Source organism: Anopheles nili, chromosome 3, assembly GCF_943737925.1.
Source record: "Anopheles nili chromosome 3, idAnoNiliSN_F5_01, whole genome shotgun sequence".
NCBI lineage: Eukaryota > Metazoa > Arthropoda > Insecta > Diptera > Culicidae > Anopheles > Anopheles nili.
In genome coordinates, this window is record NC_071292.1 from 37,246,431 (window position 1) to 37,262,313 (window position 15,883).

Below are 15,883 nucleotides of genomic sequence, written 5' to 3' on the forward strand. Positions count from 1 at the left end.
GTGCGAAATTCGAAAGAGTGCAGATTTAACTATTCGGTAGAATGAAAAAGTCGGATCTGTGGTTTTCGTGCTGCTGATTGTAGCGATAATGGTAGATATTAGCATAAACTTTAGCCATAATCCTAATGGACTGAAATATAAGTTAAGCATGCAAAAACCAACTCATTTCAATACCGGCAAGTGTAAGGACTGCTCGTAATGGACTTCTTCCTTATAACATATCATATATCATATATCCAATGGGAACATTGGAATGAATGAATTTTTTGTGAATTTATTGTTTAATGCAGCTCTAACGATACACTAAAGTCAGCGAGTATTGCAGAGAATTAGTGCGTACAGTTTCGGGAATCATCCATAGTTCGATACGGATGTCATTTCTTGAAACAATTGCATGTGGTGTTCGGTTCGCTAGTGCCTATGGTGTAAGTTTATGGGTGTGTACGAAGAAGAAAAATAATTTGAATGATTTGAGTTAACGCGAGCACAGCAACTTTGTTCATCCTCAGACACATTCAAGTGATTAGCTAAGGGAACAGGAACCCATTGCGGCCCTCAGTGTCATTTTTCTTTACTGCTGTTTTGCTTACAGATTACACATGCCACAGCATTTGTTCCGGAAGCTATCGGAATTTGATGAATGGATCAATACGTACAGAACCGTTGCATCATACCATCGCCATCATCGTTATCGTTTTACGGATTCATTAGGGCATCGGAAAGAAGAGTAGTGTACCACGTATATCAATCACAGCAATAAACAGTGTTAGTTGTTGGTACGACACATTCGTAGTCGACACGAAACTAAAAAAAATACAGTGACAATACTTAGCATCGAAACACCAAATATTGCTCTAAAAAGCAATAAAAAGGATACTGTGGGCCCAACAACTTTTGTGCAGTGATAATTTCGATAGTTTTCATTGACTGAAACGTTAGTTTGTCATCAACCTCTCCGATATAACACCCTTTGACCATTACTTAATTGAGGGTGTATTTATTACGCGATGAATGTAGCATCATCATCTCCATCGTCTCGTAAACAGAAACGCCTTGGTCCTGCACCTATAGCTTCAATGGAAGACACCACAGCCGAAGAGAAAGCACAGGTATGGGTTCCTTGCCTCACTGTATTGAGAAATTGAAAATTTCGTTCTGTACTATTTAGAACCGAATTAAAGATGCAAATTTCATTCGCGAATGTGTATTACGTCATCATGAACGGTCGCTAAATAATTGTAGCAACTACGGCTTTTAATGGGATTTGTCCATCAAACAATTAGCCAAAATATCTAAATCTTTCCTTGTCCTTTAAATTTCGTTAAAATCGTTTGAGATTTTTTAATTAAATGGACAATGTACTACGAATCACTGCAAACGATTATTGAATCACGTGAGCGTAATTCATACTTTAAAAATAGTCCTCTAAAAGAGGTCAGCTGCTCGTTTAGTCTTGCTTGTTCATGATTTTTGCTCGCTATACCCACTATTGTTTTATGACCTATTTTTCCATCATTTACTCCGTTGAACTGAACCAATGGTGTCGAAAATACAAGTTTAGGCTAAAAAATCACAACTCTCTACGTGTGTCATTTACAGTTTATTAGTATTTGTGATATATACTTTGGTCTATTGATGGAATATGTATTAATTTGCTGTTGTTTATTAGTGTGACTATTGTAGTTATTGACAAAAAAGGATCCGAAGTGCGCACACGACCTATTATTTACGCTGCGGAACAAAAACAACCACTAGAGGAGTATATTTTTTTGACAGGTTTTCTTGATATTTTACTTTTTAAATTTAATAGTAAAATTTTTCAAACTCTTCGCGTGTCAAAATCTCTTCGGGCCGTATGAGCTAATAAAGGCAAACTCAAGCTAATTGCAATGCCAAAGAACGATCTATATAAGTATGCTACACTGCATAATCTATATATCTGCTACACTGTGGATAAGCCTTAAAACTAACAGAAAAAGAAAGTACAATATATATGTTATTTTGGCACCGTGAATGATACATGTAGCCTCGCTAATTATTTTCTTGCTATCATTAGATGGAACAACAAAACCATCAAAATATCCAACGGTGGCCGCACGAAAAAACCTCAGGGGGTTCACCTACAAAAATTATGGATTGTCAATCTGCACTTGTACCGACAACACCGCGAATAGATATTAGTAGAGCCTCTTCTCACTCTTCTCATCACGACAGCAGAGACAGTAGTCCGGAAAATGTTTTCGAACAGGTATGTCCGGATTATTATCTCCTTTGGGAAATGAAAACACACGTAGCGTACTGCAATCGGTTGCTATAGTCCGCGAGTATTACTAAAGACGTTTCGATGTATGTTGAATAACCTTTATTTTGTTATCTAATATAATACCACAGGTTGGTACTGGTACGTTACAAGACTCGGGCGTACTAGGCTTCCGTGAGGAAGACACATTGGACTTGCGAAATTCTACCGAAGAACTACAGTTTATGGAACCGGAAAAGGGTAATCGTGAAAAAGAGAAACCAAATACACAGGTAGGTTTTCTATTAATTGAAAGAATTAAATTTAGTTTTGATCTGGACGCAAATCTCTCGTACATGAACCCCATAACATCGTGTTTGAGTTGACATGAGCTTTACAGTCAAAAAAAATGTAGAATTATAAATCGATTTCAAAATAATATACTACTTCATGTAGCCTGTTAATGGTTACTCCTTTTTGTAAACAAACTTCTAGACACGTTCGCATATGTTCTGTGACATACGATTGTTGTCTGAGAGAGTAAAATCAAATCGAGGAGTGACTGCATAAATGATAATGTTTTTCAGCATTATCCCAAGAAATTCGGCTACGCATGATCAACTTTGATCTCAATTTTAAGTTCATATGAAAAATTATACTGTTGGCGAAAGTTCAATTACGTGTATATTTTCGCATGATTACACTCAACTGGTTTGTGCCCATTGTCATACTTGGAGAACAAGCAGATGAAAATATTGAAACAAAGGTGTAGGTGTGTATTTACTCGTCGCTGTTATTCTCTGTTAATGAAATAGTGGTGTTCTACTTTGAAAGATCACAGAAGTTAACAGTTCGCAACAAAACATCATATAGCACGTTTCTTCGTGATCCTTCGTTTTAGATTTCTTACGGATCCTGTCCACCACAACGCTATTCGCCTATCATTTGGAAATTAGACGATCAACCAGCTTCTTTTAACCAGCAACAACAGCATCAACAGCAACAACAGCAGCCACACACGCGCAAGGACTCTGCTAGTTCTGAAGTAGTAGCATTTCTATCCATATCTGGTCGAACCAGTCGTCTGTCGAGCGTGGGAAGCCAGGGATCAGCCAATAGTAAACTATCGGCATGTTCGGCGGTATCAGGAATTTCTCGTTCTCCTTCACCTCACAAAATGCTTCTTGAGACGTCGTTCTGCGGAGCCAAACCCTTGCAAGCATATGCTGAGGGAGGTATAGTTGGTAGTACCCTTGAACCATCTACGGAGAAAATGCTAGAACAAGTAATATTGTCACGTAAAAAGGATCCCACTGAAGCAGTTTTAGCAGAGGGTGTGCACATGCAGCAATCTGCCGGTACCGATTCGACAATCGAGAAAGGTCATCGTAGAGAAATTCGGGAAAGTTTTCCCCAGCAGCCACCTCCCGGTGGAGGGGATGGACAAAGAACTGCACAAGGCTCTTCGGGTGGTCACATCCGGCGTAAGTCGGATTGTGGCGCCGGTACTACTAACAATCTCGATGTACAACACTTCAAAACCAACCAAACTAGCCGAAGTGTCGGGAACAAACGTCATATTCCTCGGGATTTGAAAAATTCCATCGTCGGCGTTATGCCAAGTGGCACAGAGTACATACGTATAAAGCTCAAACCGGACCACTGCTACAGCGACAACGGCATCGCGGATAATGAGCGTGTCGTAGAGAAGCCGAAAGATCAGGAACTCTCGGTGCCGCCATCCCATGACCATCAACGCGCCCGTACGTCTAGTGTGACGCGATCACCATCACCAGCAAATGTGAGTGTTTCGCGACTGAACTCGTTCTGTTCGCTATTTAAACATAAAAATTTTGTATCCACTGACAAACTTAATAACCTTCAGCAGCAACAACAGCATCTGCCACGAAAAAAGCGTACGTCCACGGCGTCAAATGAATCGACTACAATCGGTAGCCGACATGATCAGCAGAATGAGCACCGAAGCGCATCGGCTAACTCAACACCCTCGAAGCAGAAGCTTGTGCTAAAAATGTTTAAATCAAAGCGGGACTCTAAATCGAAATCGCCTTCCCCGATGGGATCGACAGCCGAGTGCGTCGGCCAACCTTTCTACAACACCGGCGGACACGAACAGCATACGACAAGCAATATAAGCGCAGCACGATCTCCTGGTTCAACTGGTTTGCGTTACTATGATGCACCGCTGGATGGCCAGAGCATACACATTCCCTTGCACACCCCTCCAGAGGAACGAAGATTAGGTTCATTTCGCAGTGCGACCGGGGTAACAATGTCATCATTTATGGATACAACAGCTTCTGTTGCTAATGCATCAGAAACACAAGTATCGGTATCTGCGTCATGTACACCCACGGGTCACAGTAGCATGCAAAAACACGCCAAAACAAACAAGCAGCAACGCATTGCCAACATGACGGTCACGATACACGATCGACCAAAACCTATGCCACCGCTCAAATGCTATCGGATAAATAATCCTGATGGTAGTATCATCATACCGCTGAAATCTCCAATTGAAGATAAAGAAAATGGAACTCATAATTGGGAGAACGTTATTGGCGAGCTATCGCAACGTATTGAAAAGCACGTAAATGAAAATCACGAAAATATCTGCCCTACAGACGCAACAAGCTTCAGCATTTTACCCAACCAGCGGCCAGCATCGCTAACGTACAACGATGCGGAGGAAGGAAACAGTCGCCAAAAGCCATTGCAAAGTAATTTCGCATTACCACCTCCTCCTCCTCCTCCTCCACCACCTCCGCCGCCGGCAGTGTCCCGATCGAGACCGCTGCAATCATCAGTGCCTGCTACAGCTGATTCCAAAAGGACTTTTGGTGCAGAGCTTCACACGTCTCAGCAACAGAACCAAGCGTCAACATCTTTTTCGATGAGTGTTTCTGCGCGTCAAAAGCAGCATGCGCTGTTTCAAATGCGAATGGGATCCGGTAGCGAGGAACAGATATTCAGTACCACCCTAAAAGACTACGCGAAAGAACTGAACAGAAATAGTTCAACTATTAGCCAAAGTTCTGACAGTTCGCTACAGAAATCCATTAACGAGCACGTGGATAGTGGAGCTTACTGTAGTACCGCTGAAGGTGGTGGTGGTAAAGCGCTAACTAGGAAACCGTTTTCCGGTAATTGTAGTGAACCTCAAAGCGACCTAGTGACAGCAGATAGTGTAACATCATCATCTTCACCTCAACAGGTCATGATGGCGAAGGGAGCGATGCTGATGAAGGAGCTTCATGAGCATCAAAAACAGCACCAACTGCGGAAACAGCAGAAGCAACAACAGTACCCGCCAGAACAACAAGAGCAGCCACTACGAGAGCATGCTCGAAACTGCGGTGAAGGAATTAGCCCAGAAGATATAGCTGACGAGACTCTAGGAGTAGTATCGCGTGATAGTAGTCCAACTGAATGTATCAGTAGAGATTCGAAGCATCAACCTCATCAGCTCCACCAACACCACCACCACCAACATCATCTTCAGCTCCACAATCACGTTCAGCATCCAAAGCACCACATTCATAAGCATAAGCCGTCGAATGATCACCCCGAGTACAGCGCCACAGTGGATGATGGTATGGCATCGTCGGAGAGTGAGAAGGACTCGGAATTCGATTCTGCATCGATAACGGCGGGTCGACATGCCCTTCGACCGAACATGCTTGCCATCGAGGATCACGAAAGTGCAGGTCTGGTATTTCAGGAATCGTTTGATGACGAGCTACCATACATACCGACTACGCTACCGGAAGAGAAGCCGGTTGGCATAAAACTAGTGCCGGCGAAGGAACGAACTCAGCACGACCTGAAGACCTATCCCCTGGAAAGACCACGCTCAACAACTCCTATACATCCCGGTTCATTGGAAAAGTACTGCCACGATCGAACGGCGATGTCAGGACCTATTGGATTGGCAGCAAGAGGAAGTATTGGTGGAGAACAACCGGTATCACTGCGCGACTCTGCAGCGAACGGTGCAACAAAGCTTCGGATAAGCTTACCGGTAAAGAAACTAAACGAAAGCACTGGACCAGGAAGTGGTGCGAGAGCTTTCGAGCATCGTTCTTCGCTCGGTGCTATTACTATGACGACAACTACAGCGGGAGGAGCAACAACGGGTGCTGCCACGGGAATCGGCACAGGAACTACGGGTAGACAATATCGATCGACATCGACGACGACGGCGATGATGTCCACAACAGTTCTCAAGAGCCGTGGAATTGCATCGGAAGACTCACCAACGCCACCGCCACTGCCACCGCGTAAAGCGTCCACGTCATTGTCGGCCAGCAGCATGGCTGCCGCACCAGGCCAGAAATGGATTGACGTTGAAGCTATACCGGAAATGCGAAAAGCACCGAAACGTATCACAGCAATACCACAAAAACAGCAACCACAGCAACTGGCGCAATCTCGCAGTCCTAATACAGATGCTAGGGGTCCATTAGCTGATCGTAGAGAAGCTGGTCCTGACGGGCAGCTTTACCATTACGTTAATCCTGAAGATTGCCAATGTGAATGCCACGAACATGAACGTAGCACGGCCAACATGAGCAACAACGCCGGTGCTCATGAGGACATGAATGTTTCTTCGGCCGATTTGGCTGACGATTGTAGACCTCTGTTACGATCTTCATCGTCTTCACTGACGGCAGCTCCGTCTATCACGCCTGTAGCGGGTGATTATAGTACCGATAAGAATGTTTTGCAGAGTATGGACCCACAGAGCAGGGATGAGCACCTCAATGATTGAAACGCCGTTGCCGGCATATAATCAGCGATAAGCTTTTTTGTCCTTAGGCATTGCCCGTATAGTGATTTATAACGATGTATGCTATCTTACAGTATTGAACTTTTCAGTATGGTAGATGGAAAGATACCCAATATCTCTTCGAAACATGGATCAGCATACTGAGTACAAGCATAAAAAATCATAGCTGACCACACACTTTCTCGCTGCGTTTTCTTATAAGTATGCTATGCTACTCAGACCATTGGTAGCGACCCCTTGCAATTTAATATCATTTGAGGAAATTCATGAACAACAACAACAATATGAATCAAAACAATATTGTTACTTTACAGTATATTGCATCGTACTCACGTATATTATACAAGCAAAAATTTGTTGAGCTTTTGCATTGAAAAAAAAAATCTATGTCTTGGATTACTATTTGTAGTCGTGCACATCACAAAAACAAAGAAAATAATACAAATTCAAATTCATCATTGAACTCAAATAAAACCGAGTACAGAATGACGTTAAACGACTATAACAATAGTTCATAGAATGATAGTTGAAAAAATCTAATTAATTGACTAAGAGATATTTGGTGGAATACTCTTCCAATAATTTGGTTCCTCAAACGTAAAAACTGAGCAGTAGAAATTGAAAACCTTTTTCAGAAACAGCTGAACGGAAAAATATAACTGCAAACTCGCGAGGTTGAGGCCATCTTCTAGATCCTTTCCCAACCTTTGATTCGTACTCCATCCATCATTCTCGTCGCAATCGCTCGCTCTCTATACACCTGTGTTGTATTTGTATCGTTGCAAAGATATATAACGTTAAATAAAATCAATAAAGAAGGCATTTAAAACTCAAATAAAAAAAACCGTTAATTTAGGTGAATGAATTGACATGAATTTACACCAATGAATTGACATGAATTTACACCGTTGATTTACATGACATGAATGAATTGTGTTTTTAAATAGGAACTGCCCTGCGTTATTAGCAAAATAACCTGTTGTATGTTAATATCCATTAACCACAACTCAACACTATCAATACCATGATGGTATAGAATGTGTTAAAAAATAAAGCATTTTATTTTATTTGTAAAATTCAAGGCAACAAAATTTGAGAATTGTAGAACAAATATGCAGAACTTATTATTTTCCATTTATTTATTTATTCCTACTATGAACTTATATATATATATATATATATATATATATATATATATATATATATATATATATATATATATATATATATATATATATATATATATACATATATATATAAATATATATATATATATATATATATATATATATATATATATACATATATATATATATATATATATATATATATATATATATATATATATATATATATATATATATATATATATATATATATATATATATATATATATATATATATATATATATATATATATATATATATTTATATATATATATATATATATATATATATATATATATATATATATATATATATATATATATATGTATATATATATATATATATATATATATATATATATATATATATATATATATATATATATAAATATATATATATATATATATATATATATATATATATATATATATATATATATGTATATATATATATATATATATATATATATATATATATATACATATATATATATATATATATATATATATATATATATATATATATATACATATATATATATATATATATATAAGATCATCGTCAGATCGATCACGTAAGATCGTCAGAAGATCGCATCGTCTTTTGCTTGTAAATAGTCTTGGTTTACAAAAAAACTATGAAGCCGCGAATCTATGAAGAGTTGTGATGTGAAGAATGCTATTCACATAAGTACATGCATTATTCAAGTATGTATTTCATAACATCTACGCCATCATTGCACAACAAAATATTTTAGAACATCCGATAAGGTGTTTATTTGTGATAAAACTTGATATTTAGATCCACAATATATGACATATTAACTTTTGTCCAACATTTATGTTTACGTTTATCAAAACACGATACTATAATCTATCGAATCATGCAATCTGTTTTACTTCACTTCCCGAGTGTTTAGAGAAATAAATTACACTTTAGATACTTTTGAATTTATCTTACAAACCGAATGGTAACTTATGCGAATAGAAATCAAATTGTATACTTTAGTTACTATTGAGTTATTTTTGGGTAACATTTACTTTTGTGTATATTTTTCATATCCAAGTTACTAGTCACAAACATATAATTAATGCCTGGAATCAACAAAATCTCTCACTTGTGCTCGACATAGTAAACCAACATTTGTGAGTAATGATTCAGTCAAATAGAAAACAATTTTTGCCTTATTTGAACTAATTTTGTTGTTGTAGATTTTCATATACTTGCGTTGGAATGTGACCTGTTTCAACATTAAAATGAACTAGTTGAACCAAATAACTCCAATAACTGACTGTGTACTAACATAGTACCGGGGGTCGAAATATACAGATTTTAATTATCCTGTTGTTTATCCAACTTGCCGGCTCCTCGGCAACCGCGAAAAATTTATTTTTAATAACACACTTGTTATGAGGGTTTAAAAAAAGCGGTCTATCTTCGCGGTGATGATATTTAAAAGAGAGCGAGCCCGCTCAACCACGCTTTTTATATACCATTGTTCCCGTGATGGCCGTCGGTCAGCCCGGGTCGTTGTCCTTATTCTATCCTCGTGGTTCGCTTTAGTGCTACGTTTGACAGGACGTCTGTCTATGCTCCTGTCAAGGCTGTACTAAATAAATAGTAATTTCACGCGGTCCGTCGGCATGGTTTCGCGGCAACAATCCATATATTTCGTATGTACGAAGATACCCGCTAACCACCACAAATCAACTAAATACGTACTTTTACGTGACACGTGCGCTAGTGACAGACTGTAAAAAAACATATAAATACGTTGCTCGCATGTCAAGTGTAGAGTGGGAGGAGTTTCTTGGTGTTCTATCGTTGATACCTCTCTGCTCGGCGAAGCAAGTGAGGTAGTGCGTAATTAAAAACTCCCCAACCAGTATATCTAGTGGTAATGGCCGTATGAAATGTATGCATTCTACATAGAATCGGATCTTTGAAGCAACTAGATGACGCCCAAGCCACAATGAACATGGACCATCTAGTTTTGCAAGAGAAAAGATGCCTATAGAATAATGTACTAAGCGTTCGTGAATGTAGAGAACGTTTTCGCTGTAGGTTTGCAAATGAAATCCGAGATCATCGACTTCAATCAAATAAATGATGCTTTGATGCAGGCTGTACATCCTGCGCTTCTTCTTCTCTGGCCCGCTCACAATAGAGCACGTCGTAGGGACATGGCCTGGTCACCAATAGTTTTCCAGGTAGCTCGGTCCATGGCTGCAGTTCTCCATCCCCGGCCGCATCCGATATCGCGCAGGTTCTGCCCCACTTGGTCCATTCACCGAGCACGCTGAGCTCCTCGTCGCCTTGTGCCGGACGGGTCGCTGGTAAGCACCTTCTTGATGGTTCATTCTTCTCCTCTACACGCCCTGTTCACACACACCGTCAAAGATAGACAGGAGCACCGACGAGTGTGTTGACGTCCTCCGTGAGCAGAGTCCAGGATTCATGCCCATAGAGAACGACTTGTCTAATCAGGGTGCGGTAAATGACACACTTCGTGCGTGGAAGAAGCCACCTGGACCTCTGGAGTACGTGGAGCCCATGATAGACACGATTCCCATGAACAATGCGCCTTTTAATTTCGCAACTTAAATTGTTATCCTGAGTTACGACAGTGCCGAGGTAGCAAGCTCACCGCCGTCCACTGATACACTTGCATACCGTCCTAGTATTCCGCCCGATGATGTCAATGTCATGCCGTCAGGCCGAGGAATTGGAAGGAGGGAGAGAAAATCGTGCCACGGATGTCGCGCTCCTCATGACACCTTCCGGAGTGATGTTCCAAAGTGAATCCGACAGCATGGTCGTCACCCTCACCTTGCACAGCACTCCATCCATAGTGGCCCTCAACAGGTGTACCAGCTTCCCAGGGAAACTGTATTGCTGCATTGTGTTCCATAGCTCAGTCCTATCTATGGTATCGTAGACCGTCTTGATGTAAATGAAGAGGTGATGCGTCTGGATCTGGTGCTCTCGGCATTTCTGGAGAATCTACCGTAGAGTCTGGCCGGTGGTGGATTTGCATCCAACAAACCCAGCTTGGTAGCTTCCGACGAAATCTTTAGCAAGGGGTGCGAGTCTGCAGAAGAGTATCTGGGATAGGATTTTGTAGGCAGCATTAAGGACTGTTATGGCTCGAAAGTTGGCACAGTCCATTCTGTCACCCTTCTTGTACACTGGGTGGATGACACGCAGCTTCCAGCTCTCCGGTATCATTTCCAGCTCCCAGATTTTCACAATTAGCTGGTGCATATTGACGGCAAGCTCTACCGAATCCATCTTGACTAGTTCTGCCACCAAACTATCGCTACCAGCTGTTTTGTTATCTTTCAGCTGCCTGATGGTGCTAGTGACTTCGTCCAAGAATGGTGGGAGCACATCGTCATCGTGCTGCTCGATTCTGCCTGCACCGCTGCTGGACTCCCCTAATTCCGCTCCGTTCAAGAGCCCGTTGAAGTAGCACTTCCACCCTTTAATCACCTCTCGCTCGTCCGTAAGAATGTTGCCCTCCTCGTCTCGACACATTGCGACGTTTGGAGTCGACGTTTGCGCCCCTGTACGTTCGTACGTCAATGATGTCCGAGAAGTGCCTTCCGTCTATTAGAACATGGTCTATTTGGGAATGGGAAAGTCTGTTGTGGTGACCTCCAGGTGTAGCTGAACCGAGGTTTGTGCTGGAAGAAGGTGCTACGGATGTTCATGTGTCTCGAGGATGCGAAGTTTATGAGCCGGAGGCCGTTGTCGTTGGTTAGCTGGTGGACACTAAAGCTTCCAATCGGTAGTATATAGACCTCCTCTCGCCTGACCTGAGAGTTGAGGTCTCCGATGACGATCTTTACATCATGGTGTGGACAGCGATCGTGCTCTCGTGCTGCGTATAGAAAGCGTCCCTGTCGTCATCGCTGCTCCTAAGGTGCGGGCTGTGCACATTAATAATACTCACGGTTGAAGAAACGTCCACGTATCCTAAACCTGTACATCCTGTCATTGATCGGCCACCATCCGATCACACGTTTTCTCATAGCACCCATAACAAGGAACGCCGTACCGAGCTCGTGCTTGTCTCCACCACTCTGGTAGATCATGCAATTTTTACTGTACCGGGGCTCCGAGACTCCCTTCCAGCGAACCTCTTGAAGTGCTACTATTTCGAAGCCGCGTGCTCTCACTTCCTCTGCGAGTATTCTGGTACACCCGGGAGAGGTAAGAGACCTGCAGTTCCATGTACCGAGTTTCCAATTGTAGTCCTTTTTCCGTTGTGTGGGTCTGGCATAATTGGTCCGATTCGGATTTTCATTTTGGTGACTTTTCGTTGCATGTGGGTTTCCCCATGTACCCAAGCTGAGATATTTAGACGACAAGTTACCGTTCTGCACGCCGCCGGTGTATTGAGTAACCTATAAGAGTCTTCAGGAGGCGTCGGATTCAACCCTTTACAGAACCAACATCCTGCGCAAGCTAGGCAAATTCATTACCCTCATAAACGTTCACGCTTCTACCGAAGACAAAGAGGAAGAAGTGAAGCAACTTTTTACGATCGACTCCCGGTTGACCAGTGCAATAAGCATAACCTCAAAATCATCTTGGGGGACTTCATGGCAAAGGTCGGTAGATGGCCGATGTACCAACAAATCATTGGTAATAACAGTCTACATGAGCACAGTAATGAAAATGGTAACAGATTGGTCCAACTTGCAGCAGCAAGTAATCTGGTTGTTGGAAGTACGAAGTTCGCGCGTCAAGACATCCACAAAGTCACTTAGATGTACCCAGATGGAGCCACTTCCAACCAGATCGACCATGTTGATAAGCTGTCGAAAACAGGCGGGTCTGTTTAATGTTAGAACTTATAGAGAAGCCAAAATCGATTCCGATCACTATTTAGTTGGCTTAGTGATACGTTGCAGATAGTAATATAGTGAACTGTGCAAAATCCACACTACCACCATGTCTGGCGCAAACCATCAAATATGGCTGCATTCGACGACGAATGTAAACGCAGAGTAATATTTGCGGCTCAAACGTGAAGAAAAACGAGTACACCGTACCAAAAAGCCCAATGGGAAGGAAAACGTGTGCACGAACATCAAAGAATCAGAGTGCGATATGTCCCAGGAAAATAGTTTTACCAAAATATAGCAGGAAATACCTACATACCTAAGGTTACCTGTTGTCGGAATAAGGATGAAAATTTGGTCAGCTACCAGCCAGAGGTCCTTTCGTGATGGATTCAGTATTTTGATGTACTGAGCGACCACTCCACTAGTAGATGATATCATGCTACTTTCACCTAATAATGACGAAACCCGAAAAGCAATCCGTCGGTTGAAGAACAATAAGACACCCGGCACCAGCGAAATATCAGCCTAACTAATCAAAAACGGAGGAGCAGCACTAGAGCACGAAATTCTTAAAATCATTACTGAGGTGTGGGATAGTGAATCGATGTCTTTTGATTGGAATCTTGGTATCATCTATCCCATATACAAGAAAGGAGACAGGCTACAGTGCAACAATTACAGGGGCATTACGGTGTTGAATATAATATAATTTACTGTGTTAGGTATAAGATCTTCTCGCTGGTCTTGTTAAAAAAGACTTGTCCCTTTCGCAGAATAAATAGTAGGAAAATATCAAAGAGGATTCTGAAACGTAATTTTCACCATGCCACAGACCTTCATAGATTTCAAAACCGCATATGACAGCATAGCGAAAGTGAAACTTTACGACGCCATACGACGAGCTCTTTTGAAATCTCGTCTAAGCTTACCTAGCTTATTTTCTACGAATCCGAAACCCTTAACTCGCCCAAGCGTGTTTCCAGCCAACCGGTCGTATAACAAAATATATATATATATATATATATATATATATATATATATATATATATATATATATATATATATATATATATATATATATATATATATATATATATATATATATATATATATATATAAATATAGGAATAAATATATATATATATATATATATATATATATATATATATATATATATATATATATATATATATATATATATATATCTTCTTCTTCTTTCTTGGCCCGCTCATAGTTGAGCACGTCGTGCTGACATGGCTAGGTTACCAATCCGTTTCCAGGAAACTCGGTCCAAGACTGCTCTCCTCCACCCCCTGCTGCACCCAATCTCCGACAGGTCCTGCTCCACTTGATCCAACCACCAAACCCGCTGCGCTCCTCTGCGCCTCGTGCCGAACGGGTCGCTGGCGAGGACCTTCTTGGTGGGGCATGAGTCCGGCATCCTCATGACATGCCCCAACCACCGAATTCTGCCGGCCTTCGCCACCGTCAGGATGTCCGGCTCGCCATACAGCTCAGCTAGCTCGTGGTTCATTCTCCTTCTCCACACGCCCTGCTCACAAATACCGCCAAAGATAGTCCGTAGCACCCGCCGCTCGAAAATGGCGAGAGCGTTGGCGTCCTCCACCCGTATCGTCCAAGACTCATGGCCATAGAGGACTACCGGGCGTATCAGTGTGCGATATATCGTGCATTTCGTGTGTTACTGGAGTCTTCTGGATCGCAGGAGTTTATGTAGCCCATAGTAGGCACGATTTCCCTGAACAATGCGTCTTCGAATTTCGCAGTTCACATTATTGTCCGAAGTGACGATCGTACCAAGGTAGCAGAACTCCTCTACCACCTCAAGATCGTCACCGTCAACAGTTACTCTGCTTCCAAGTCGGGCTCTATCCCGATCAGAGCCACCGGCAAGTAGGTACTTGGTCTTCGACGCATTGATCCTCAAACCAATCCTAGCGGCCTCGCGTTTCAGTCGAGTGTACGCCTCGCATACCGCTACAGATGTCCGTCCGATGATGTCAATGTTATCCGCGAAGCCCAGGAATTGGAGAGTTCTTCTCGGATAGTGCTCGTCTGCACTCATCATCAAACCATTCCTTCATCTGGTTACGTGTTACGCGGCCAATTATTCGCTCAGGCGTGCTGCTGATGGCTTGCTCCACTATTCGCCAGTGGTCGTTGAGTGACATCGCCTCGGTGGTGGTGTCCTCCGGCAGCGCTTCCCCCAGCGCGATCGCGAAGTCTCGCCACATCAGCTTGCTTCAGCCGATCTGTATTGAGCCTTGGGGTGGGCTGGGATCGTAGCCTATTGGCTACGCTGAGTTTCTGGCGTAACTTAACCATAACCAGGAAATGGTCTGAGTCGACGTTTGCTCCTCTGTATGTCCGTACGTCGATAATATCCGAGAAGTGCCTTCCATCAATGAGAACGTGGTCAATCTGGGAATATGTCTGCTGTGGTGATCTCCAGGTGTAGCTGAATCGAGGTGCGTGTTGGAAGAAGGTGCTGCGAATGGTCATGTGCTTGGAGGAGGCGAAGTTTATAAGGCGAAGCCCATTGTCGTTAATAATGCTCAGATTGAAGAACCTCCCACGGATCCTCAATCTGCACATCCTTTCGTTGATCGGCCACCATCCGATCACTCGCTTCCGCATCTCACCTATGACCAGGAACGCCGTACCTAGCTCATGCTTTTCCCCACCACTTTGGTAGATCATGCAATCGCTGCGATAGGGGCGCTCTGTAACTCCTTTCCAACGCACCTCTTGAACTGCTACTAATCCGAAGCCGCGGGCCCTCATCTCGTCCGC

General features: G+C 42.1%; 1 protein-coding gene across 1 annotated transcript; it reads left to right on the forward strand.

Annotated features, from left to right (window-relative positions):
- The first annotated feature begins 1,007 nt into the window (after nt 1-1,007).
- On the forward strand, nt 1,008-7,877 carry LOC128723229 (uncharacterized). The gene is made up of 4 exons (XM_053816947.1): nt 1,008-1,109; nt 2,057-2,248; nt 2,392-2,532; nt 3,141-7,877. The coding sequence occupies exons 1-4, from the start codon at nt 1,008-1,010 to the stop codon at nt 7,029-7,031; spliced, it is 4,326 nt and encodes a 1,441-aa protein (XP_053672922.1). The 3' UTR covers nt 7,032-7,877.
- The last annotated feature ends 8,006 nt before the right edge of the window (nt 7,878-15,883 follow it).

What these genes read in the sequence shown, in the direction of transcription:
- LOC128723229 (XM_053816947.1), top strand. Translation starts at nt 1,008, where the DNA reads ATGAATGTAGCATCATCATCTCCATCGTCTCGTAAACAGAAACGCCTT. An exon ending in CGGAAAATGTTTTCGAACAG is followed by an intron (nt 2,249 to 2,391) that starts GTATGTCCGGAT and finishes ATAATACCACAG; the next exon opens with GTTGGTACTGGTACGTTACA. An exon ending in AAGAGAAACCAAATACACAG is followed by an intron (nt 2,533 to 3,140) that starts GTAGGTTTTCTA and finishes CCTTCGTTTTAG; the next exon opens with ATTTCTTACGGATCCTGTCC.